General features: G+C 36.7%; 3 protein-coding genes across 5 annotated transcripts in view; 1 reads left to right on the forward strand and 2 right to left on the reverse strand.

Annotated features, from left to right (window-relative positions):
• LOC145964377 (dipeptidase 1) overlaps positions 1 to 2,277 on the reverse strand; it is an 80,240-nt gene extending 77,963 nt beyond the window's left edge. The window contains exon 1 of the mRNA XM_083087051.1: positions 2,061 to 2,277. The gene's annotated coding sequence lies outside the window, so the exon portion shown is untranslated. The remainder of the gene's footprint in view (positions 1 to 2,060) is intronic.
• The window catches only part of Vermilion (Tryptophan 2,3-dioxygenase vermilion), a 225,289-nt gene that overhangs the window by 15,725 nt on the left and 183,979 nt on the right, over positions 1 to 25,585 (forward strand). The gene's annotated exons all lie outside the window — the stretch shown is intronic.
• On the reverse strand, positions 14,209 to 18,115 carry LOC145964020 (uncharacterized). Its single transcript, XM_083086380.1, has 2 exons — positions 18,088 to 18,115; positions 14,209 to 15,897 (listed from the first exon to the last, which is right to left on the reverse strand). The coding sequence occupies exons 1-2, from the start codon at positions 18,097 to 18,099 to the stop codon at positions 14,497 to 14,499; spliced, it is 1,413 nt and encodes a 470-aa protein (XP_082942506.1). The 5' UTR covers positions 18,100 to 18,115; the 3' UTR covers positions 14,209 to 14,496.

Genomic DNA, 25,585 nt, shown 5'->3' on the forward strand with positions numbered 1-25,585 from the left:
CTTACGTAACTAGGTGTATACGTAACTAGAATTAATATAAAATAAAATGATATAAATAATAATATAAATAAAATGTACACGTAACTAGTATTACGTAACTAGAATTATATGAGCGATTGCAAAGATCGTTATTTAGAGTTTTTTGCGCGAAACGAGTAAAATTTTCTATTTGTTTATTTCCTTCTAAATTTTACTCTCATTAAGATAATGAAGACCAGATTGATCAGCGTCGCATCGAATTATGGAAAGGCGATGGAATCGGTGCACGATATGTCAGACATAATTGATGACTGTAATCTGGTCACCGTTGTTCCCGAGCGTATTATCGTTGCAATATTTCGAGTTATCATAAACGTTGAACATCACAGGGATAATTCCCCATAATTATCCTCTCTCTCCGCACTCTCTTTCTGACACGTAATCTCATTGTGTCTGTCACGTTGGACGCGTAATCTTCTTAACGCGAGCGCGGTTAGTAATTCGACAGCTTATAGAAGATCGGACAAACCGGCAGCGAGCAATGGCGTGCAACAACGAGGCCGTTAACGTCGACTGCGACTAATGAGTTAGCTTGTTCATAATTATCGGCAGACGCGGCCGCCCGCTCTCACGCCCGGTTATCGCCGTGATACACAGTATTTATCTGCATACGATGATTAATTAGCGCTGATGACCGCGCCTTTCCAACCGTTGCGGTAGAACATATGTTTGTACATGTTCGTATATACGTATATACTCTTTAACTTGGCGAAATTATCTATCTTCCTGTTTCTTTTTGCAAAGGAATACTTGTTCACAAACGCGTTATTTTAAAAGTTGATAAATATCGACCGATGCAAACATTTAATATAAGTATTAAAATAGATATATTTCGGTGTATGTTGATTAATTCATTATTATTTTTAATAAATAAAATATAAATATAAATATATATGATATAAAAAATAAATGTTTACTGCTTGCGTTTTGTAGCGGATATTATATTTATCTAGCACTGGCCATATATATCAAATCATGTGTTTGTTCGAGTTTAACAAAACAAAATTGATGTCACTCACGGAAACGACGTATAATTTCCTTTCCGATATCGAATCCAAGTCATCGCGGTAATTTAAATTTTGTTATTCATCGTTTGATATTTTTTTCACGAACGCGCATATTAAAGGACGTTAATTGGCGCGAGGAAACTTTGTCGACGCTCTCTGTTAGTTTAATATTCGAAGATGCGCGCGCGAACGCCCATATTTTAGCATGACGTGGAAAAGTTGACAAGTTAATTTAGCGACCTGTAAGATATACGGCTATTGCTGATAGTAGCTGACTTTTTCTCGGGACGAACACGCGAATCGACACAGATGCATCTGACAGTTACGTTTCTTGGTTGACATTTCGATCGTGTCTTTCAACAACGTATCGAATCGCCGGAGTTGCAGTTGCCGGAATTGTCGTCGACTAAACTGGATCTCTCGTAAAGAAAAGTTCCATTTACTTTTCCACTTATAATGTGTAATCAAACTTTTCTGTCAAGTATGAACGAAACACAATATTGCAGGCGATGTCGAGACAAATGTTGCAGCGATTACTGTCATTCGGTGAAATCACGCGAAATTATCTATATAATAAAGGATTGCGAAAATTATATTTTTAATAAGTAAGAAGAATTTTTAATTAAATTTCTTCTCAATTTATCTCGCTTCTTATATATAATGTATATAAAACTTTTAATTTTTTATATAAAGAAATTTCTTATATATTATATATTATTTGTGTGTTTGCAACGAAGGGACTCTGATTTAAATAAACGCGACTTTCTCGCGACCATTCTCTCCACCCTCTTACGAAAATTCCGATCGTCGTTCCGCGGATAGGTTCACGTTCCATAAAAATCTGCGCGCGGATCAGGGCGCATCTGTTCCGCTCGTAAATTCCAGAGGAAGTGCTGACCGATATAAGTTATTTTTCCGCGCGATTTTCTCGGTGGTCGCGCAAAACTTTGCCCGAGCTTTTCGACTTTCTCAAGTTTCCTTACAAGAGCGAGACTACGAGATTTACGGACGTACGTAGAGATGAAGCAGGATAACAGGATCTCGCTCCGGCGAGATGTGGCGTGCCTTGGAAATTTCGTATGTGATTCTCTACTTTGATATTTCTCTTTCTCTCTCCTCTGATCGTGCAGTGGGATAGGTCGGCGATCACGACCGAAGGGGTGGACCTTTCGTCGGGAGGATGCGTCGCGACGCGGACGACGGCGCGAACCGTGCCGTTGCTCGCGGTCCGGAGTTGAAGACCCGACTGATGGAAACGCACGCAGAAACTCCGGCATACTCGAGGGCGCAGGCGCCTCCGTGTCTCTCCGCTCTGTGATCTTTTCCCGTTACACGAAAGCTACCCCGTCGCCGCGCTGCTCTCGTACCGGGGGTGCTTTCCAAAGTGTCGCTGTCCTCTTCGACATCGCGCGTCTCGACCTTAGGGCGGTCACGCGCTACCTTCTCCTTTTCCGCCAGCTCTCTTGAACTGCAACATGTGCGTACAACACGTACATGATTGTACGGTTTACCAAAACGGGTATCAATATATACCTAATTCTGCTTTATATATTTTCAAATTTTACTCTATATACATGCGCACATATTTTTACAGGTGCTACTTGAAAAATAATATTATATTTTCGATAAAAGCAATATTGAAAAAATATATATGCATATATTTAAAAAGTATAAACATACATGTAGGAGAACAAAAATTGTTTAATTTTATTTGATCTCAAATAATTACCAAAAAGATTTAATAATATACATATATATTGCTGAATCTTTTTGAAGATTGTTTGAGATTGAATGAAATTAAACAATTTCTTTCCTCGCGAGCGAACATATCAAACTTCTACCACATATACATACGGGTTTTACAGCGGACTTACCCGTTCGTGTAAAGTAATGGAAAAAGAAAGTAGCGCGCACGGCAGCATCCTTATGTCGGGTTACAGCTGGTTTTCTTCCCTGGCGAGAATTACCGACATTCCCGAAGATAGGTCTGTAACCTCGCAATTTTATGAGAGAGAATTTTTATTTGTGGGAACAGAGTCTAATTAAATGCGAAAGAACACAGAATGCATTCGTAAGTACAGCTCGCTCTTATTTTAGATTTCGCTCCACGGAATGCATGCGATGTCGGTATCGAAAATGCTATTTGACAGTCGCACACTATTCGCTCCACGTTCCCCGTGGGCAGCTCGCGGGGAATTATTACTCGGAAAGTTGTTCGTAAGGAAAGTTATCTTTGCGTCATTGTTATGTATCATGCGACAACTTTATATCGTATCTTACTTGGACTTCCGACGCGGTAAGTGCGCCGTAATATATTGTTTCGCCAATGGTCGTGCTACTTTTACCTTTACTCGCACTCGGGATACGCGCAGTTTCCTCTTTCATCTCGAGGAGCACACGCGTCTTTTGCGAAGTGAATATCCTCTTCGACATTTCGCATTTCTATCTTACTTTGCCTCGCGGTGTTGCCTCTTCGAATGCCTCGCAAGACGAGGACCGTCAAGTTTTTCCACTCAGGGAACACTCGACTCTCGTATCTCGCAGCATAAAACATTGCCGTGGTGGTTACGAGATTTCGATATTTCCTTTGCTTCTTCTTTTGTGTGCCTGCATCGTATTTTGCATTAGTATATACGTCGGTGGCAAAATCGGCCTTGGAGATAAAATATCTGCGAAAAACAATAAAGGCGGAAAAACAGAAAGATATTGATGTCTCTCTGGAAATGTCACAGATTGCACTTTAGTAAATTACTTCAAGCTATTAAAATTAAGCGTTGTTTTTGTACACAGGCAATGATAAAGCGAGGAAATTTATATATTATGAGAGAGAGAGATAAAATATATCGTACAAAGTTTTTTTTATTTATTTATTTGTCAAAGAAAAAGAGATTAGCTTAAAATTATTGTTAGAAATATATTTAAATGAAGTTTCGCGTACGAAAAAAAAATCTGTTAAATATTATGACGCGCGAGTAAACGAGTTAATAATTTATTGATTTTTCGTGGGACAGCGTTGAAAGAAAGAATCAAACGTTTTGGCGATGCTACACAGATTCCTATAGAGAAAGAGAGCGAGAGAGATAGAGAGGGAGAAGAAAGGGAAAGATTCCAATAAGAATATCGAGATTATGCGAATGATCAGTCGAAAATCCGTAAATTGAATCGAAGTATTTGCAGAGGACGGATCTAATTTCGTGTACCACGATGATAAACGGATCCACCTGAAAGATAGGCAGGAGGAATAGGATTCGTCGGGATTTTATTCGGTTCGAGTCATCGAATTATCCTTGATTCCATTAAGTCGGCCTAATCTTCTTCTTCCTTGATCTCTTACTAAACGCTTATAACAGTATTTTCCATAATGTTCTTTCGGTACTTTCACTTTCTCTCTTTCTTGCGCTTGACTCTCTCGTACGGGCGGCACACATATTCATCCATCTCTCTAGTGCAATGCAAATTTCGAAAAGCCTTCGGCTCTGCTCGTAAATCAGGTTAACGTTACCCAGCTTCGTCCATCGGCTAGCCGGAGGCACATCGCACACGCCACGTAGAACAGGCGCTGTCATCACGATCTCAAGCTGACCTCTTTTTTGCTCGATCTCGCCGTGATTTCGGTTTTATTATTGTGACTATGCAATGACTGAAATGGTTGCTGCACGCTTCGACTATGTCACGTCACTGCGATCGGGATTGTTCGTTCGTTTCATTTTTCGATAATCATGAATTCACGTTCGAAAATTTGGCGAAAGATAAATGAGAAAGGGATACATTTAAAAAATTCGCTTGAAGCAAAGCATTTATTATAATATATTAATATTTTTCCTACGTTACACTAAACAGCTGTAAATTCAATAACAAACATCTCTTAAGTAATAAATTTCAAAAGTAATAAAATGGAATTATAGAATCGAGAACTCGCACTTTTTAATATATTAAAAAAAAATATATATATATATATATATTTTTAATACATTTTAAAAACATTCTCTTGTCCTAAAAAGAACACGCATTTTCATTCGTTATTTTATGTTACGTCCTTTTTTTTGACAAAAATTGTCTTATTCTTCAGTCACTTCTTTTCTTATAGTTTCTTATAGTTTTCCCGCTCGATTTGGCGTCAGCCGGCAAACGCAATATTCCGTTGACGCGCGACAGAGTCGGAACTGGCCACGATCCAGAATAACTGCGCGCAATGCACGACGACACTCGATTATTGGAGGAAATAGCGTGAGAAGTATAGATAAAGGATGTCGGAATATAATGCAACCGGCAAGAAATTCCGCCTGGTACGAGGTATCTCTTGCTGGATTTCGATCGGCGTTGCGTTTATTTCATGCGGAACTATACAATGCTTGTGGGCGTTATCGGATCGAACTCAATTTTAGCGAAGAATAAAAGCGACGACGAATGTACAAATATTGGGTCATTGTAATCGAGGAACTTGCATGGTAAAAGATGTGATAAAAATCCTGATAAAGCAGCTAGTTGAACAACTCTATAACATATTTGATTTCTCTTTTGCTTAAAATCATAAATTACATTTTTTTAAATTATTTTATTTTAAATGAGAAGCTTGCAATCTTTTACAATTTTATTTAAAAATTCTTTAATAAGAAATCCAATAATAAAAATATCGAACCTGTCTAAGTAGTAGCGGTTATTAATTAAAGTAGCCACAGTATAATATTTGAACTTACCTTTGAAAAAAATATATGCATAAAGTGACTTATAAGAAAGTTTCAAAATCTAATAGAATAATGTGTGATATAAGCTTCTTTTTTTTAATCAATCTTTTTTTTTTAAATAAAGATTTTTAAGAATACATTAACTAATTATTAAAATTAAAATACCAAAAATTTTATTAGACTGATTAATTTTATAAGAAATTTTAATCTTATTTCTTTTTCAAAACAATTTCTTTATAATATATTTTGTAAACGTTGCTCCGAATCTCAATTATAGCAAGTAAATAACACTTTCTAATGCGCGATCGTGATGTAAGGTATCGTTATAAACTATTGTCTATTATGTTGGAATAACTGTTCGCGATAGCGGGCGACATTCGATTATTGGGAGAAATAGCGTGAGAAATATGAAATAAAGCCGAGAGTATATATCGCACCATCCATATGGGATTGTGCAGTTATTCGTTTGGTATTATCGGGATATCTTTGAGTATTCGATTGTAATTAGAATTTATCGCAATAGAGATCGGAAAGCATTGCGATATATGGAAGATGTTTTGCATTGATTGCTAGTGGTGCATATTATGCAGTTTATTCTAAAAAGCGTAAATGTATTGGCGAATTTATTCTAGAAGTGAGTTTTTTTTATCTTGAAGTTTTTAATCGAATTATTCAATTTTTTCATATTTTGATGTACGCTCGAAAATGAAAAAGCGCTGTTCGTTCCGCCGTTAATAAAATACACGATTGATGAAATGGACTGCAATAAAGACATTTTTCATGGTTCATAATACACGGCTATCTCTTTATAATTGGGCCCACGCCCAAAGTGGCGATCTCGACGTAATAACGACATCGACCGGCCGTTACGCGATACCTACCATTAGCCTCATCGGCCAAATATCGATTTCGTTGACCCGCCGCGTGCGCCGCGGCCAGAAGAGAGTATTCGATAGATTCCATGAGGGAGAGACACGATTGTAGCTGAAAATACAAGGCGCTGATTTTTCATACCGCTCTCCGACCGCGTGAATTATTCATTGATCATGATAGACGTAAAAAGTTGCGGGACCATCGGCGATGAAAATGTTCCGACTGAATATAACCCGGAATCCCGAATACATATTTAAGGCAGACAGTTTTCGGGAGATTCGCGCTGTTTCGCCTCGTTGATCGCGTATGTGACGCGAAATATTTTTTAATAGATATTCGTGGTAAAAAATGCGGTAACGCGAGATAGCTGGTGACGTAACGATGCCGCGGCGAAATATTTCGCGATATTCTTTTCTATTTCGACCTTTTAACGAGAGAAAAATAAAGATTGATATTCTTTCCGCGATGACATCAGTCAAGAGCTCGAGGTAACTCGCCCGATGGATTATCCGCGCTCAGATCGATATTTGCCATCAAATAATGCTGTAATAAATTAATGGTAGAATTACAGAAATTCTGCTGGTGACATGGACCGAGGTATCGAAAATGAAGGTTTCTTTTATTCTTTTATTATTATATATTTATATTATTTTTTTACAAATTTTATTATACTATTTCTATATTTTTATTCTGTGTATTATCGATAATTTTGTTTCATCGGTTTGTTACTGAAAATCCGAATATGAGGGGAAGGTAATTTATCGCGACTCGTTTATTTACAAAAGCCGGAAAGGCGGAAGGCGAAAGGGTGCAAGGTTTATTTCCTCGGTTACAACACAAATCCCCATATAGAGACGCGGACCATTGCAGGTGGCAGATTGCGTTGCTGCCGAGAGTCGACGTGTCGCACCTATGAGAAATTGCCGTATGGCATGCGGCTCTCAAGCACCTGTCTAACGATGCATTTCCATACATATGCGTGGCGTTATACACGGGACTCCCTTGTGCATAGCTCCGTGGCTGTGTACAAGTCGACGCCTTGCCCATGAAGCCCTTGCAAGGTGCTCGTGACAGCTACGTGGAAGCCCGGAACAAGATCCTTCTTGAGTCTAACGGCTTAAATGCTGCTGCCGTCGCTCGCTTGTGAATGCACCTTTACCTGTCCCGCGATAACGGAGGAGAGGACTCGCTCGATGACGGGAGGGGCGAGATGAGAGAGAGGCGGGAACGAGAATGGAACCGTCTGCGATTCGGGGGTCTACTACGATCGATTATCGATAAATGCCTCGTGGAATGTTCCCGATGGTTTGATTGTTAGACGCGGCCTCTTCAGCTCCGATTAACGGCCTGGCGCTGTCGTAACCATCTTCGACGCGGAGATAGATGCATCTTGGAGATCGTAATAAATGGGCGAGTTTTCCCTACAATATTTATCGCTATGCAATCGGATTAATAAATAATATACAAGCCTCATTACGTTATTATTCGAATGATTTTTTAAAAAATTAATTTCTTACTCTATTGATGCTACAATTAACAAGTGAGCCGTTTAAAATAACTCGCGCTTTATTTAATATACAGTTAAATATGCAGTATAATAAATAACGCATTCATTCAACTCTGTAAAATTTAATTCATGCTCTCGTGTCGTTTTGCACTATTGTTTTTGCTAATGTAAATTGAGAATTCTATTTTAGCAATACGCTTGAATAAACCAAATCCTATGATCCGTAGGATTTACATCGAGCAGCATTATAATGCAATTTACGGGTGCAACGTGCGATCAATTATCGATAAATCGTTGGCGAACGCTTCTCGATGTTCCCGATCGTTATATGAATTCTCTTTAGGATTGGGGAATGTTAGCTAACCGAAGGGTGCCGACATTTCACATGGCAGCCGACTGGATTCTTTCCAGTCACTTAACACAACAGGAGAGAAAAATACACTCGCGCGACGATTTATAGATTTTCTTTACGCTGCGAAAAATTTCATTTCTCTCCTTCTTTCGTTGTGCGTTGAAACTTTTATCTAAAAAAAATTCTCGGATAAAATTTTACGCCTAATTATTTGAAAATGATGAAGACAGAGCTAGCAGAATTGAATCTTGTATATGAAGAAAAAAAAAGATATCTAGAATATATATTAATATAGAGAAAAGGTATAAAAATATAATATTTTTGGAAGTAGAAACACAAAAGTTTCATATTTTTCGCACTAAAGAGTGTTTGAAATTTGGTTATTCGCCAAAAAAGTAGGTGAAAGTAATTAATGAAATATTCGGCTGGACGATGTGCACGTGTGCATTTTCTCGAGAATTAGTCATTGTAGAGATACTTACATGCAGATGTGCAAGGGAAGAAACTTTTTATCGCTTGCTACAACGATTCGTGCTCAACAAAAAGATTTCTCTTCTCTTTTCTTAACGAAACGAATTCGCGTATGGCCAAAAGAAAATGTTCGTTTTTTTCTTTCGTAAAGTTCCTTTTCATCTTTCCTGTTGTTCCAACTTTGACCTAGATAGTCAACGACGCCGCTGGCGAACAAGTTCTACGAATGAGCAGAAATTGTTCCTAATTGTTAAATGCTGTTTCTCTCGACCTTTTACTTCTTCTCGTTATCATGTTTAAACTGGACCGAATAGATAAGGCTATTTTCTTCGTTTAAAATTGGAGATATCTTTAAAATGAGAATTCAAGAGACGCTACTAAGGCAGATTAATATGCGACTGTAAAAAATTACGCACGCATAAAATCTTCGATTTTCTACCGACATAAAAATTTCTCCATCGAGAATGCAATTTTAAGAATCCGTAAAAAGATAAATCCTTGATAATCTCTGATATTGGATCGGTACGTAACTCTCAATCAAATGGTTTCCGATATGATATCAGCTTTGCACCATAACTACATAATGGTATCGTATCACCGCGGAAGACGATAGATCCATTTGTCAGATTCGACATCGTGAGTTATGATCACCTCGTACCTCTCTCTCCCTCCGTTTCCTTTCGTCTGTAGCGTCCACATTTCATCCACTTCCTATGCACGAGATTCCTCCGGGCATTTGCCGATTCTTCTTGACGCGGCTTATCTTCCGCATCTCTCGCGTCTTGGAAGGAAGAAAACGAACGAGAACGGAAGATAGAAATAGCGTTTTCGCGCGCTGGCCAATGCATGCTGATAAACCATCGTCGGACGAATTTAAATCCCGTGACGGCATCCGCGGCGGCGTTTTCCGCTGCTGTTCGGAGCCTGCTCTTTCGATCCTGGATCATTCTTCGCGTTGCAACAATTCCTCCGACTACGGTTTAAATGTATCACGCTCGACGATTTATTAACCCATTTCACGAGCAGACACTGCGAACTTTGAGGATTTCGTCGAGATAGATACCGATAACTTTCTGGAACGAGCCTTCGTGCTCTCGCGGCTTTCGTGATTGCGATTCAACCATTTTCCTAGCGAGAATATTTGCGATCTGATGGATTGCGATGGTACCAGAGAACTATAAATAATATTTTTGTTGCATATTTCGTGATGCATTTTATTAAAATTGTGAGCCATATATAAATTTCTATGAAAGATTTTTGATAACAGAATGCGTTACTTGAAAAATGGTTGAGAATAAATTTCCAGATTGTAATTATTCTGCTGCGCACTTTTTATGACTGGAAAATTCATTCAGCATTGTAAAACACTGACAAAAATACATTAATACTCATTGTTTCTTTGTTTATTACTGCCCTCATTAGTAGAGTTTGCGTCAATGAATAAAAGACCCCCGTCGTTAAAATAAAGACGTATTAAAATAGCAGCTGGCTGAAAGTACTCTGGAACAAGTGGCCTGACATAATTATAATGTTACTGAAAACATAACATCCTTCTTCATTAAAAATTATTACCGAAACTTGCGAATATAAAAACGCAATAATTCTATCCATATTACAAAATTTTTCTTTTATTTTCTCGAGACTTACATCTTTATTGCATTAATAATTTTAAAACTTTTTAAGCCAACACATATGTTTCTAACTTAAGAATACCATCGATATAGAAAAAATTATAAGATATTTCGTAGAAATAGATTATAAATTTTCTGTAATATTTACCAGTGCCGTCTTAAATTTAAAAAATGACATTTACAGAAATTTATTAAATATATTCTGTACCGTATACTGTGGTATCTGTAAGAAAGGCAAAGCGATAATAGAAAAATATTATGATTCTCGACAAACTTTACGGTTTGTACAAATAGTATAGTGAAGGCAATTTTCAGCTTGCATGCAAGTGTAAATCGAATACACTCTCTCGGTGTTGCAAACTAATCACGAAGTTTCATATAATTTTATTAGTTATTTATGCGGTTGTTTCGTTAACCTGTAGTTGTGTTACCTTAATATATTTATCGTCATCGTGAGAAGATGATTTGTTTAGCGCTAAGGAAATTAACGCGCGTTTGCGATCAACTCGCGAATTTCATCTGTAAGCGTAGTTGATCGGTACGTTTCTCGAAATTTTTCGACTAAGAGAGCTCTCAGCGTTGATTGTCGCATCGTATAAACAATAGCGTTTTACTCTTTTGTTATTCGGAAACATACTTTATACAAATGCACTCTTCCTTGATTGGATGGTCATTATCGTCAGTTTCCTTATCTCGTAGCTACCTCTACTGCAGAACAATTGAATCGGCAACGATGTGACCAACGTTCCAACTCGCGTAAACACGTCATCTTCCGCTTCCCTATCGCATTGTTGCATTCAATTCCTCCGTTGTTTTCCTTGTACGACGACAGGATAATTCGCTAATGGAGGAGCAACTCTCGCGCGCGCTCAATTACTCTGGCGTCTTGTGTCTTTATCGTCTTTTCGAGAGACACTTTCTTGAAATATCCATTGTTATACCGTTTACCACCTCGGCATATTTTGCGCGCCACTCGAAGACAGCTTTATATCGGAAACCGTCGGCGCTTAATTGTATTAATTAATTAACTACGGCAACTACCGGTGAGACCAACTTACAGGCACATTACGGTAACAAGTTTGCGGTTGTGGAAAGACGGAAGTTGCTCTAGGTCAAAGTTGAACACGATGGGGACGTCGAGGCAAGCTATTCAATCCGCAAACAGGATTTATCTTCGCTCGCCCGCCTCGCGTATCCCCATTTTGTCTCTCGCGTCCTCTCTTTGTCTTTCTCCTGATTTCCACGTCCAAGAGAGACAATTTCCTGATGGACGAGCATTCCCCCCAAATGTTTCATTGACCTCGTAATGTCGCTCGAAACTTTAAAGTAACTTCAAAGTGACTTGCTTGTTGTTTAAAGCATGCATTTCAAAGCATACATTTGAAAGCATGCATTTAAAGCATGCACTTATTTAAATAAGGAGCGCTCGAGAATTATTTAAATTATAAAAATTCAATTTTTAAAATTATAAAAAAATTTGGATTGTTATCATTTACTAAATTTGGCTAATTATTATTGTATTTTCGTATCTGCAAGCATGAGACTATCAAAGACATAACATTTTGGTTCAAAGTTATGCGAGTAACAGAGGAAGATGGGACCGGTAATTCGATTTGCACACACGATTTATTTCCTTTCTTCTTCTCTTTCCGCTTGTCTGTTGCTTTTTTTAGCCCCTTTTTGTTCTTTGATTCACTTATTACGGTAAAAGACGATTTATTATGGATATTTAAGATAACTTCCGCTTTTCTAAATAATAACACTGCATTTCGTGCAGATATTATTTTTATAATAATTATTTAGCATTAATTTACTAACAATTCTCGCAAAGATTTTTTAAATTAATTAATTAAATTAATCTCTTTCTCTCGGAATTTACCGGGTTATTTGAAATAGGAAGAGAAACATATCTGTTTTTTATCTTAAAATATACCAACATCTTTATAGAAAAGAGTATCGTGAGAACGTTAGAAACAATTTAATTCACAACCGAGATTTATCGTCCATCTCCCCTTTCTGTTTCTTCTCCGAGATCTCTCGTCTGCCTTGATTTTCTTATCGCGTGAAAAGATTCTTCGATAAAGAGACGCTTTTAAAGATTACCAAAGCGTCTTCTTTCTTTCTTTTATTCTTAGGAAATGATGCTTATCCAGAAAGAGCCTCCATTGTTCGGTCTGTGTCATTTCCCGCGATTCTATTAGGGTGTCGAAAAGTTGCGAGCAATATAACGAATTGAGAGCCAGGATTATAACGCCTAGTGTGATAAGTTGTCTTCGGGCGACTTATAACGTCGACGCGAAGATCCTTGATGGTATTAACGGATTACGCGTGCTCACGCCCAAAGCTAAGTCGATTCTCATTGAATAATCGATCTATTATCCAACGTGCGAGATAAAGGTGCGTCGCTTCTGGAGTATCAAATCTAGGAAGGATCCTTGGCAATGTCCTAATCTTTGTTCCTAATCTAAGAAATTGCTTCCATGAATCGCTCAGTTTGCCATGAGAGATTAGTTTGTAAATTATTCTTAAATCAGAAATATTACATAGAGAAATTACAATTCCTTCTCGCTGCATAAGTAATTGCATTAGTCGCAAGTGTTCGTAAAAGAGAGAGAATTCTTTTCTGAACTATTATTATAATTATTTTTACAGAATATTTTCTCGTTATAATATGGTTGGAATTTTTACGATATTAAAGCGTTGATATTATTACTTCGACATAATTAATTTGTGTTTGTATATAATTGCGTTTGAGTTTTAATTTTCTACTTTTCGTTATTTTTTTGTGCTCTTGTGAATAAAATTTCTTGCAACAGCATAAAAATACGCTCTTTGCTATAAACTTTAAATATTGTCTCTCTTCTGTGGAAAAACCAGCCATCGTTTATCTCGGCTTTATACTAAGGGGCCAGGGCGGTGGAAAAATGAAAGGATCATAAAGTGGTGAAAACTTTATATTTCAAAGGTGTCAACAACGCTGGAGTAATGTCTGTCTAACGAGAAACAACGCTTAACGAGATACCCGCGAGCCTGTACTATGATCGAACCGTAATCATTTTCTCGAACGATGCTATCACTGAGAAAAAACAAAGCGGATAATATAGAACGATATTCAGTTGGGTGATCCTATGTCCGGACTGTAGAATACAGAGTTTAATGTTAAACATGACTTTTGTTGATTATATGTACCATTTAGTTCGAAAGCAGAGCACATATCACATTTTGTAAGAAAGATCAAATTTAAATAAAATAACATAAAATTAATACGGTTTATCTATTAAAAATGATCAAATAATTGAAAGAACCGAAATATCGAAAGTATCAAAATATTAGTCATGTAATGAAAAATGAAAAGTCTTAGATATAGTGATTGAAAAAATAAATTTATTGTCTAATTAAATTAAAAATATAACTCACACATTTATTTTTAAATTTCTCTAATTATTTTTGTTCCAATTTATCGAATTTAACATAATATGATACATTAACATTTAGCTATATTTTTTATTTGTACATAAAATATAAAACCAACAAAAGGATATTTAAAAATTTATTTAAAATAAACAATTATATATATATATATATATATATATATATATATATATATAACTTTTTCAACATAACTTTTTTAAATGTGTGCTTGCAATAATTAAACGAACAAATAGAGTTAAAGTATAAAATAGAATGATGTATAATTATGCATAAAACATGATATTTTTATTGTACATTAAAAATATTTCAAAGAAAATAGCGACAAATATATAAAATAAAAATAATAATATAATAATATCATGCTATTAAAATTTTCTATTTATGCTATTAAATATTTTTTTTTTTAATTTTTACGAACATGCTTATATATCAATGATTTAATTTAGACGTTTTAATTTTAACTCCCAGTCGCGTCTGCGTTATAATTCGTTTACTAAACTTATACGATTTCTACGTGCTCCGCGGATTCCCTTACTTTTGGTGGTTGCGTAATCTTTAGAACGCCTTGCACCGACGGTGTCACAGAAATCGTTACACTTTCTTCCGGAAATGCGAATTCTTCATGAACGGGCGAGGATTTGAAGTGATGGACGAAATTTTTGTAATGTCCGTGATCGTGTCTCTTTAATGTATGATGATGATTATGGTCTTCGTGATATTCATGATCCTCATCATGTTCATGACCTTCTTTATGTTTGTGACTATGATCGTGTCCCTCGCGATGCTTATGCTCCTCATGGTGATGATGATGTTCATGATGATCGTGTTGATGTTTATGATCATGGCCGTGCTTATGTTCTTCTTTATGCTCGTGGCCATGCTTGTGAGATTCATGATGGTTATGATGTTGATGGTGCGAGTGATGATGCTCCTCCTGGTGCTCATGTTTGTGGTCGTGTCCATGGTGATGCTTATGGTCTTCTTTATGTCCATGCTCGTGATGTTCTTTGTGTTCGTGTCCGTGATGATGATGATGATTCTCAGTTTCCTTATGAGTGTGATGATGATGATGTTCATTAACATGATGATGATCGTGATGATGATGGTGTTCGTTATGGTGGTAATGCTTATGATGGTGATGATGCTCTGAATGATGCTTATGTTCCTCGTGGTGTTCGTGTTTTGAATGGTGGTGATGCCCATGGTGATGCTTATGCTCTCCATGATGTTTATGTTCATGATCATGTTTATGATCGTGCTTATGACCATGTTCGTGCTTATGTTCGTGACCATGATGATGCTTATGATCTTCGTTATGTTTATGCTCTTCGTGATGACCATGTTCATGATGATGTTTATGTCCATGGTGGTGCTTGGCGTGATGATCATGTCCGTGTTTGTGGTGGAAAGAATGCGATCTATGGAACGATCTATCCAAGTCGTAAACTCTGCGCTGCGATTCAGTAACCGATGGAGTCACGATAGTGACGTGACTATTATTTGGCGACGATGTCTCGGTTACTCCGTTTATCTGTGCGGTAATGATCTGTCTAGGTTGCGGAGGAATTTGCGAAACGATACTGGCATCGAGACCTGTGCCAAAGGTCGTTCCGAAGAACGGAAGTAGATTTTGGTCATTCAGCGGTGACAATGACTGAGGGAAGTTCATCCCGAAATCGGCTAGTTGTCGTTTCTTCTGGTTTCTTTCGGCTGTCGCGGTAATTCGACCCGGCAGGTTCTGACGCACGGATGGTCGCAGTGACTGCAATTGTCGCGACAGCCTGATGGAGTCGACCAGTCTCTGCTTGGCCGCCGACACTTGCGGTCGAATCTCATCTCGTGTTGTAGATTCCTGAGCAGTCGCTGCTGCCAGTAACAGAGCGATGACCGGAAACCACGCCTAGAATGACAGCCGAGCTCGGTTAATGAAACTTGTTCGTAAAACAACATTGTTTTTTGGATTGCTAATCTATTAGTAACACTTCTAATTAATATTCAACTTTGATTATTTATAGTAATTATATTTTTTGAGCGGGAATAATATACGTCTCGGGTATTATTGATTCTCGTAAATTTTTAATTATTGTAATTTTACATTATATATTCTAATTAAAATAATTTAGATAGTGAAGACTATTATATTTATTATTTACTTTTATTCAAAATAGATGATATCCTGAAAGAAACGGCATGAATAATGAGTATGAGAATAATTTATCTTTTAGTAGCTCAAAGCGTGTCGTATCAGAGGTATAGACTTTTATCGCACACATATGTATACGTACATGCTCGAGCGGAAAAGCCGAAGATAATATCCGGTAAAGTCGGGGAGACATTTTATCACGCTTCGACCTTCTTCGCGGATTTCCCGAAGGAAGAAAGGGAGAGATCGCTCGGCTAACGAGAAGCGAAATCGCATCTCGAGCCGGTTAGAAAAATCAGCGTGGTCAGCTGGCGGCATGTTTGTCGCAAGAAATCAATTAATCACGCTCGAATATAATCGCGTTGGTGATTTATTTCCGAATTTCCGATAGAACGCGCGTAGGAATTGGGAATCAGCAGTAGACGACGATATCAAATTATATTCTTAGAGATCCGCTTTTGTGCGATTTACTTCCGATCGTGCGATCGAATGCGACGAAAGTAGATTGAAATGATGTGATTTCGCGCTTTATCCTCTTCGAGCTTATTTAATCGAATTATTTCGAACGCAAGGCTTTTTATATATCGTAGTTTAAAATAAACCGTTGCTATTTTTTTAATTTTACAGATCATTTTACGGTTCTGTAGAATCTATGTATATATTTCGTTTATATCTACATATATTTATTTAATCTGTTTTATTTGGAGATCATATAGTATTATTTCAACAATGGATAATTTTATTCACAATTGATATTATTTACGGATACTGTTAAATTATATTATACGTGACCTGATATGCATTTCGAGAATAAAATATCTGAGAGATAAAATCGCGACCAAATGCAATTATCTTCAACTGACACAAATATTCAGAGCAAATCATATTCTTTTAAGAGTTTAATTTAACTCTAGAAATGTCTAGAAATGTCATAATATCGCAGAATGTATGTCAATTGCAATCGAGATTCATGCCGAATGATATAAAAAAATTCTTATGACGATTATTTAACGCTTTTTTAATTGACGCAGAGACAATTAAATGTTGAAATTCAATTTGAATCGAAAGATTTCTATCGAAAGAAAGAAAAAATTAGAAAAAATCGAGGGATCTCGGTTATTCTCTCCGGGCTCTCTATCATTTCTTCTTCCGCAATATCTCATTTTATGGCGTCACGAAACCATCACCGCCGTTAATTTCCTCGCTCCCTCGCAATAGCCGCGACTGCAGCAAGCTGGCGTCTACGCGAAATGCTGATATATTCTTCTTGAAATGCAAATGTTCCGACGCTTAATAACTCTTGGATTTAATCAGCCACAAACTAATTTATACAAAAGATTCCGGATCTATTGACGACATCTATTGAAGACATGCCGTCCGCGACGAGAATCAGAAACAGCGAGACGTGTTTTATACGCGAGTGGCGTCCTTTTTCATTAGGACTCAGGCCACGTTTATAGCCGGATTAACGTGATACGGAGGGACGCGATCGAGTTTCCGAAAATTTCGGGACTCGTCCGAAAGTTACGTGCAAATGTCTCGGTCGCGTCAATAATAAATGTCCTAATAACTTTTATGTGTGACACTTGTACATCACGTGACTGTCCGCAAATTCGCGCCGAATATGGCCGGATCTTAAATCTAGACTGATGTCAACGATAAATCCCGGGCCTTGTATTACGCAGTGACCCATCATGGTGCTACAAGCTGACTAATGCGTGTATTAATCAGAGTAGTTGAAAGAGCGTACAAGCGGGTGGTAGTGGGTGGTACGAGGGAAAACAGATTTTTACCTTTAAAGACGAATTATTCTCGTAGATATAAATTTTCTTATACGTCACTGTATTATTTTACTGCAAAAATGTAGAAAACGATTATAAACTGTTCGCATTTTATTCGTTTGGCTTTTTTCGTTTTCATCGACTATAATAAAGACAAATAACTTACCCACGTAATCATATCGGCGTTATTTCGATAGAGCCAGCACAGAACAATACTGAATATCAAAACTGAATTACTACGTACTTTTATAGAGAGCACCTAACAATACTTTCTTCCGTGCTAAGCACCAGTATCGTTTACGACGAGACCTAATGTTTTAATCGTCGCCATAATGTCCGCCGAACCGCGACCGATATCGATCGCTGTTGCAATCGTTGAAATTTATTCGTAGCTAATGATTGTTCCATCAAATCTATTTCCTCTACATTAAAAGAAATCGAGGAAACACATATCTTCCGCTCGATACTGATATCGAGCTGACGCGAAATTATCGATCGAAATTTTTCATTGAAATTGATAATCTTTTTTTATCGGCGATACGACGCGATACATTTTTTTCAGAATTAATCTCGTTTATCAAAGAACACCATTATATTTTTCCGTATAAAGGTAATTGTATAATTTCTATGAATTTTTATATACTATTTTTGCGTAACGCGCGATAATAAAACGTACGGCAGATATGTGCGTAAGCGAGAATGCATATATGAATAAATGTGGTTTGCGGGCATTTAAATTTTTGGCGATATTTACTTCACGTATATAAAAATTTATTCCTCGCAAAGTAACAGGATAAAAATTATAGTCGCGTTTATTACCTCCTATTTTAAAAACATAGCTTTTAATTACCGGAAATGAATGTTACAGAAAATGAAATGCGACTGAAGATATTTTAAAGATCTATTATTGCCGGTGATTGTCGTAATTTTACTCATTTCTGTAATAATAATCGAATTTTCCGCTTTCACGTCACTTTCATATCCGTCCACGTCCCTTGAGGGCAATGACAGTATACTCGCGTACATAGACTACTCAATACGCGTATTAAGCACATGTGCTGCGCGATCAGCCAGAAATGAAGCAAGCGATGCGTACGATCGAACTAAATTAGTATACGTTTACTCAATAAGGTGAATTCTGTGACATTTTCCTACATCGCTCTTATTGATATAACTGCATGAATAATTAATTAATGCATTCGACGACTTTGATATGATGAATTTAGCAAATTTTACTTTCTTGAATGATTGGGAAAAATTAATTAAAAACATATTTACGGTAACAAAATATGTTAAAAATATATTTTCTAAAAATTCAATTAATTTCTAAATTTGTAAAAAGGATAATATTATATATAATTACAATATTTATATTGATCTAATATTTATTATATATGTATAACATATATGTAAAATTAACTGTTATAGAATTTATTGGAATTAATGTATAACGATAACATAATATTTCGCGCGCGGTTTATTAAAGTATCTAATTAAGTTATTTGTGTCGATTATACTTAACATATCGTTATTAGCACTAAATAATCATACAGATAAGCGATGAATTTCGAGAATTTCTGGATGTCTCATTGAAAATATTGTTTCCATTCACATAATCGAGAGGTGAGCGGAGAGCATTAGAATTCTCCGATAGTCTAGAGATTGTTAACATTCGGCGTGAGTATCTCCCTATCATAGTAAAATGTTCTCATGAAACAGCGATAAAGATAAACGCCCGACAGCGATAGTTGCCGCCATACTCTATACTTTTCTCATAAAATATAACTATTCGCTATTGAGTTCCGTAATAGTTCATTTTGCTTATTCATATCTGCCTGTGTTCGCTGATAGTCTTCATTCTCCATCCAATTGTATCTCTCGTTAAAAATTATTATGGCAATGCTCCTTTCACATGTTCTAATTTTCTTAACTCTAGAGTGCTACTTTAAATTCTACATCTACACTTTTTATTAGCATACGTTATATTTTCATGCTCTTTTTTATTTTTATTTTTTTTTCATCTATTGTAGTCATTTTTCTGTAAATATAGCATTTTTTAAATATTTTTTATATACAATTCAATTTAAAATATAATAAAAAAATATACAGAATTAATATTTTTTTCCATATGTAATATAGTAATACTGCAATAATATAATTCATTCTAGGCTTAACTCTATCGCGAGATTTCTTATCTTCTTTGGATGTCTTCATTTATATTCGAAAAAATCTCTATGCTTATTTATATTATACGTTTCAAAGTTAACAGCCTAAACTTTTATGTCTCTCGCTTCATTTCGATAGATTAAAAATGATATATATATATCTGTTATACACAAACCTCTCGATGTTTCTGCGAGATTGTCGTAAATTTAAATTGTACACGATTTCGACTTAGCAGAGAAACTTCTCCAAGCTTTTAGTACACCCGATTAGAGGGAGCGGTAATATTTGTTTAATGCGCAGCTAGATAGCGACTGGAACGAGAAAAAGGCTCGTAGCAAAGCCGTAGGGTATGCGGGACATTATTAGTCGAACCGCAAGCTTTCCCTATCTATTGTCTTCTCTCCATCTTCGATGCTGCAGCATTACCGTAGTAGTCTGGTAATTATTTCCGCACGATTTTCCCAGCGATATGGCGTCGTGTCGAAATTTAGGAAATAAAGGAGATCTCCGAATCGATCGAGCCGTTAGATTATAGTTTCGTGCAATTCGCAACGTTCTTATAATTACGCGATAGCAGGAATAATTACATCGCAACGGAAATGATTCGCGAATGCGAGGAAAGAAATTTTTCGATTTGTTGACGTTTTTTCGCGTCGAGACATTATTGATTTAAGCATTAGCGTCCTGCTGTGATAATAGAACAACCGTTTATATACACTATCGGTCTTATGCCATCAATGTCGTTAAATGATGGTCCCACGCTATCTTTTAAGCACCGCCGATTTTTCCTTCTCGTGCAATTACCGTAATGTGTCTTTCGACATACAATTGCATATCTGCAAGATTAATTTTCAATACTTCCCGCTCCTGTCATTCTCCTTGACTATTCATTTATTTAAAACGCGTGATTAGTTGTCTACATTCATTGTGTGTTTTCGAATGGAATAGCAATGTCTATAGGAAATAGGGAAAAGCTCCATTACTCAGTGAGCGTGCAATAATCGTGACTGCAAACATGATGATAATAATGACAGCATTGCAGTTCATGTGATATGCATCGCCGGCAATTTTGCATTTCGCGGCTTTTGAATTTTCCACGTCGGCACTATCCTTCCTTTTTTTGCGCCCGTTATCTGTCACGTCTCGTTGATGTCCTGAATTTTTCAAGGCAACGAACGTCGCGTTGCAACATCGAGCAACATAAAAAAGTATTTGCATTGTGCTGCAAAAATTAGCGGTACGTGAAGCTCGTTTTGCGCGTTCAGCAAATTTAGTTTTTTGATAGAAATTTTTATCACGTTATTTTCGAAGTGGATAGAACATGAATAATTTAATATGTAATTAAATAAATACACAGACTGATTTTAAAAAAAGCATATATAATATTCACGGAAAAAAGCCGAAAATTCTTGATATGAAATGTGAGAAAGATAAGAGAGAGATATATTTATTTTAATATAAATTATTGTGCATATATAATTTTTATTCCGAACATTACGATCTTTTGTATTAAATCGAAAGTCAGACACAGATAAAGCATTTTTTGCAAAAAATGGAAAAATAAAAATCTAATTGGAAAAATAAAGATTTATTTTTATTCCGCTTTGTCTGTGTGCGAATTAAATGTACATTTTTTGGCATATGTTTAATGTCCCTAAATTTTTCAGCTCTTTTTTAAATTACTCTGTATATAAATGGCATGTTTTTTTTTATGACAAAAATTTGATGCTCTCTCACAATATGGTCTGCAAATGTCTTTTTTTCGAGAAATATAAAAAACAATAAAATGACTGTTCTTTCGTGTGTCAGTGAAGATTGGCAAGTGTGTTTTTGTCGCATTCGCGAATGGTCTCGAATTGCGACGACTATCGTTAATAATGCGCCATAGTGTAACGCGTACAAAGCCGCCTACTTGTTAACGTCTTAGAGGTGAGGAGAAAAGACGGCGAAGAAAGCTAGCACGTGGTGAAGAATTCTGAATAATCAGCAAGAAGTTCGCTAACGAGTGCCGAGAGTACAAAGCGAGCTTGTTGCTTTTGTGCCAACAAAATAGTCGCACAACGATTTATATCACTTGAAATTTTATAGTTCTTATTTCATACCAAGCTGATACAAATGAATTTCGTACCAAACTGATACAAATGAAAAATATATCGTTTATGTTATAACAATCTTTTGCATGTTTTGCTTATTAATTTCTTTATACTTATAAATAATTAGTAATATACAAAATAATTATATTAAAATAATACAATTTTTAATAATTCTGATGGTAATTTCATTAAAGTTTATGATTTTTGTCATGAAGTTTCAACTTTGTAATTAAAAAAAGTTATTTTCGCGTTAAGGCGGTCAAAGCGTTATTGTAAACACCGTTATATATTACTGATAATGGTCAGGGCATTGTTTTTAATATTTTAGAAATTACTCATATATCATCGTCAATGTTTGTGGATTAGTTGAGTGGGGAATATAATCGATACGAAGCATAAACAAGCATTAATCAAGTTGACCTGAAAACGTTTAACCCTGTATACATGTACATAGGTCAATTTTCACGCAAGAAATATATGTATTTCTATTTAATACTTAATATTCACAACATCATAAAATGAAATAATAACACGCGATGTACGTGCGCGATGTACATGCCAGGTATAATAAATCGGGAGGCGGAGACGCGTGGGCGTCAAAAATAACGACGAGTTAATCGGAAACGGACGACGCTCCGACGCGAAGATATCCGGTGAAAAACGACAGCCTCGGTGTCGGGACGTCATGCCCTACAACATCATTTATTCTTCATCCGTGGCAGGAACAGCAGTAAGAGGCATGAGTAAAACCGCTAAAGAACTCTGGATGAACAGCAAAAGCAAGAGAAAGAAAGAGAGAGAAAGAGCGACGAAGGTAGAGGTAAAAAGTGCGGTAAATAGACGCCAGAGATACACCCTCGTAAAGCAACTGACACGGAAGCTCATCGTTTCTCCAACCTTCTCGCTCATCTCGCCTTCTGTCGTCTTTATGTATCCTATCTTTCTCGCGATCAAGATCGACGAGACTTGGTAAAGGAAATGATTTGTCGATGGCTGATAGAACTTTGTTCCCCCTTCTTTAATACGAATAATAATTATTATACGCGCGTGCATCTAAGAAATTTGCACACCGAATGATTTCTTCTTTCCTCAGTTAAAGTCACTAACGAGTATATTACAGGGGAGCTGAGATAATTGCATGCCTCTTAACGTCGCCTAGACCGTTTCTTACGTACGACAGTAGAGACAAATACTCGTAGAGTGCACTCACAAATGCATTTGAGAAAATTACGATTTTTTGTGCTTTCAGTCGCATTTCTGTTCTTTGTTGCAGAAGATATTATGCCTCGGTGGTTTCTGGGACTTGGAGAATTAGATGCGAATTATTAACACATTGTAGATAAAGATATTGCGGTGATAATATAAAAAAAAGAAAATAGTATAAGGTCAGGAATGAATGAAGTATCATTGGTAAAGTCGCGCATTAGCATCGTTGTAATAAAGATTCTTATATTCATCGTACTTGCTATATATTATCTTTTTAGATAATATTAAATTAGCAATAACGAGAGAACGCTCTTAATCAGAGACGATAACGAGAATTTCATCTTCCCTTCTTTCGTTGCTTCAGCCTTCTCGTTCATCTCCTTTCGGTTCCAACTCGCGCAAGCTCGAAGTTTAGCAGCCCGTTGTCTCAACGACCTCTTACGAATTAAGAATCGGCTTAAATTATAAACGCTCCCGCCGTATCTCGAAACGTAGAATTTGCATTCTAAAGATGCGGCGCTCTTCGCCTTGAGCTCTGAACAATTAGTTCGTTCTCTCTTTGGCGAATGCAGCGAGTTCGAAACGAGTCGCGCAGGAAGAATGTCCGACAAATTATAGGTATTTAGGAATTTATGAATTGACTCTATCATCTTGTGAAGGGTTTTCCCACGAGAATTATTTAAAATTTGACAAAGAAATGTGCATAAAAAATTTGATGTCAAAAATTAAGTAAAAAATACACAAACCAGAATATTATTATTATTATTATTATTATTATTATGCATACATTTATTATTTCGAAACTTAAATAAAAGAAAGATATCTCTCTCGCAATTATGCGATACATAAGTTAAATCGTTTTTATTGGAGTTGACAGAAATTCTTACAGATTTATAGTTTCGGTTGCCGCAGAATTACTTTTTTTTTTTTTTTTTGAGTAATTTACGAGCCGCAAAGTTCATTCGTATTATACAATAATAAGCCACTACATATCACCACGCGATAATTACCACTGGCGTATCTGTAACTAATCCGCTTTAGGAAGAAAAATTCGCTCGCTTGCGCGCGCGTGATTAAACGCGGCCCGCAATCATACGCGTCTCGGCAACATTTTTCTTTCTAAATCCCGACTTACCGGCCGGCGCCATAAATTCGCCCTGGTCCAACAAACATCATCGCGGTGGTACGATGCACACGATGAATCTCCGCCTCCCTCCTTTCATTCGCGAACGCATCGTTTTCGCTCGCCACAAACGTATTCAATTCCAGTTTCCATCTCGTGCAAAAGTACTTACCGATCTTTGTCCTTTTCTCTTATATTTCGTAAAACGCGCCATTATGTCGCGCTCGCGTTTTTCGCGTGAACGTTAAAGCGTGCGTTTAAATACGCACGTATCCGGAGGACGGGGAAGTATGTACATAAGCCGACCGTTGTTTAGTGGCTATTGTACTAACACCGAGTTGGTGCTGATTGCAGACCGTCTGTAAAACCATTAGCCACTCTCGTAGTATGGAAATTCCATCCCCTTTCTCCATTCAGACGGACGGCGGTTACTTTAGCCACCGCGCCATGCCATGCTATGCCATGCCATGCCATACCATGCTATGCCATTCCGGACCCGGAAAGACAGTCGGGAGCGTTTCCGCCGGAATGTCGGATTTCATTCCGCTCGAATTCTGGCGGGCTTATTGGCAAGGGGCGACAGTCGGTACACGTCCGCAAAGGGAAAGGGAAGGTCCGCGTGTGATCGTTATCCTTTTCTTCCTCTTATCCTGGACCGACAATCTTCCCTTTTCATCGTTTGCTATCCTTGACCATCTCCCGGTTCTTCTTTTCCGTCTTTCTTTCTTTCCTTCTCGGTAGCCGGAAGTTACGAGCAATCCTACTGACAGTGTTTCCCTCATAACGCGCATTTTTCGTACCTCTTTTGGTTCGCTTATTTCTCCTTTTTCTTTCTCCTCGTAATTACAGAGTAGTACGGTTAGTTACTTCTAACATTATTGTCTTATTATGAGAAGTCTACCATTTTTAAGCTTACAATCTATTATTATTGATATTTGCTTTAGGATAAATTATATTATGTTTTTAATATATGTATTTTATATTTTATTTGTTTTCAACTCTGAGTTGTTAAGATTTAATTAAACATTATACTGTAAAAATTAAATAATTTTACATGGATATTAAAAATACTTTTT

The sequence above is a fragment of the Camponotus vicinus genome, unplaced genomic scaffold, assembly GCF_025532165.1.
Source record: "Camponotus vicinus isolate PSW18456_S1 unplaced genomic scaffold, iyCamVici1.0 SCAF_13, whole genome shotgun sequence".
NCBI lineage: Eukaryota > Metazoa > Arthropoda > Insecta > Hymenoptera > Formicidae > Camponotus > Camponotus vicinus.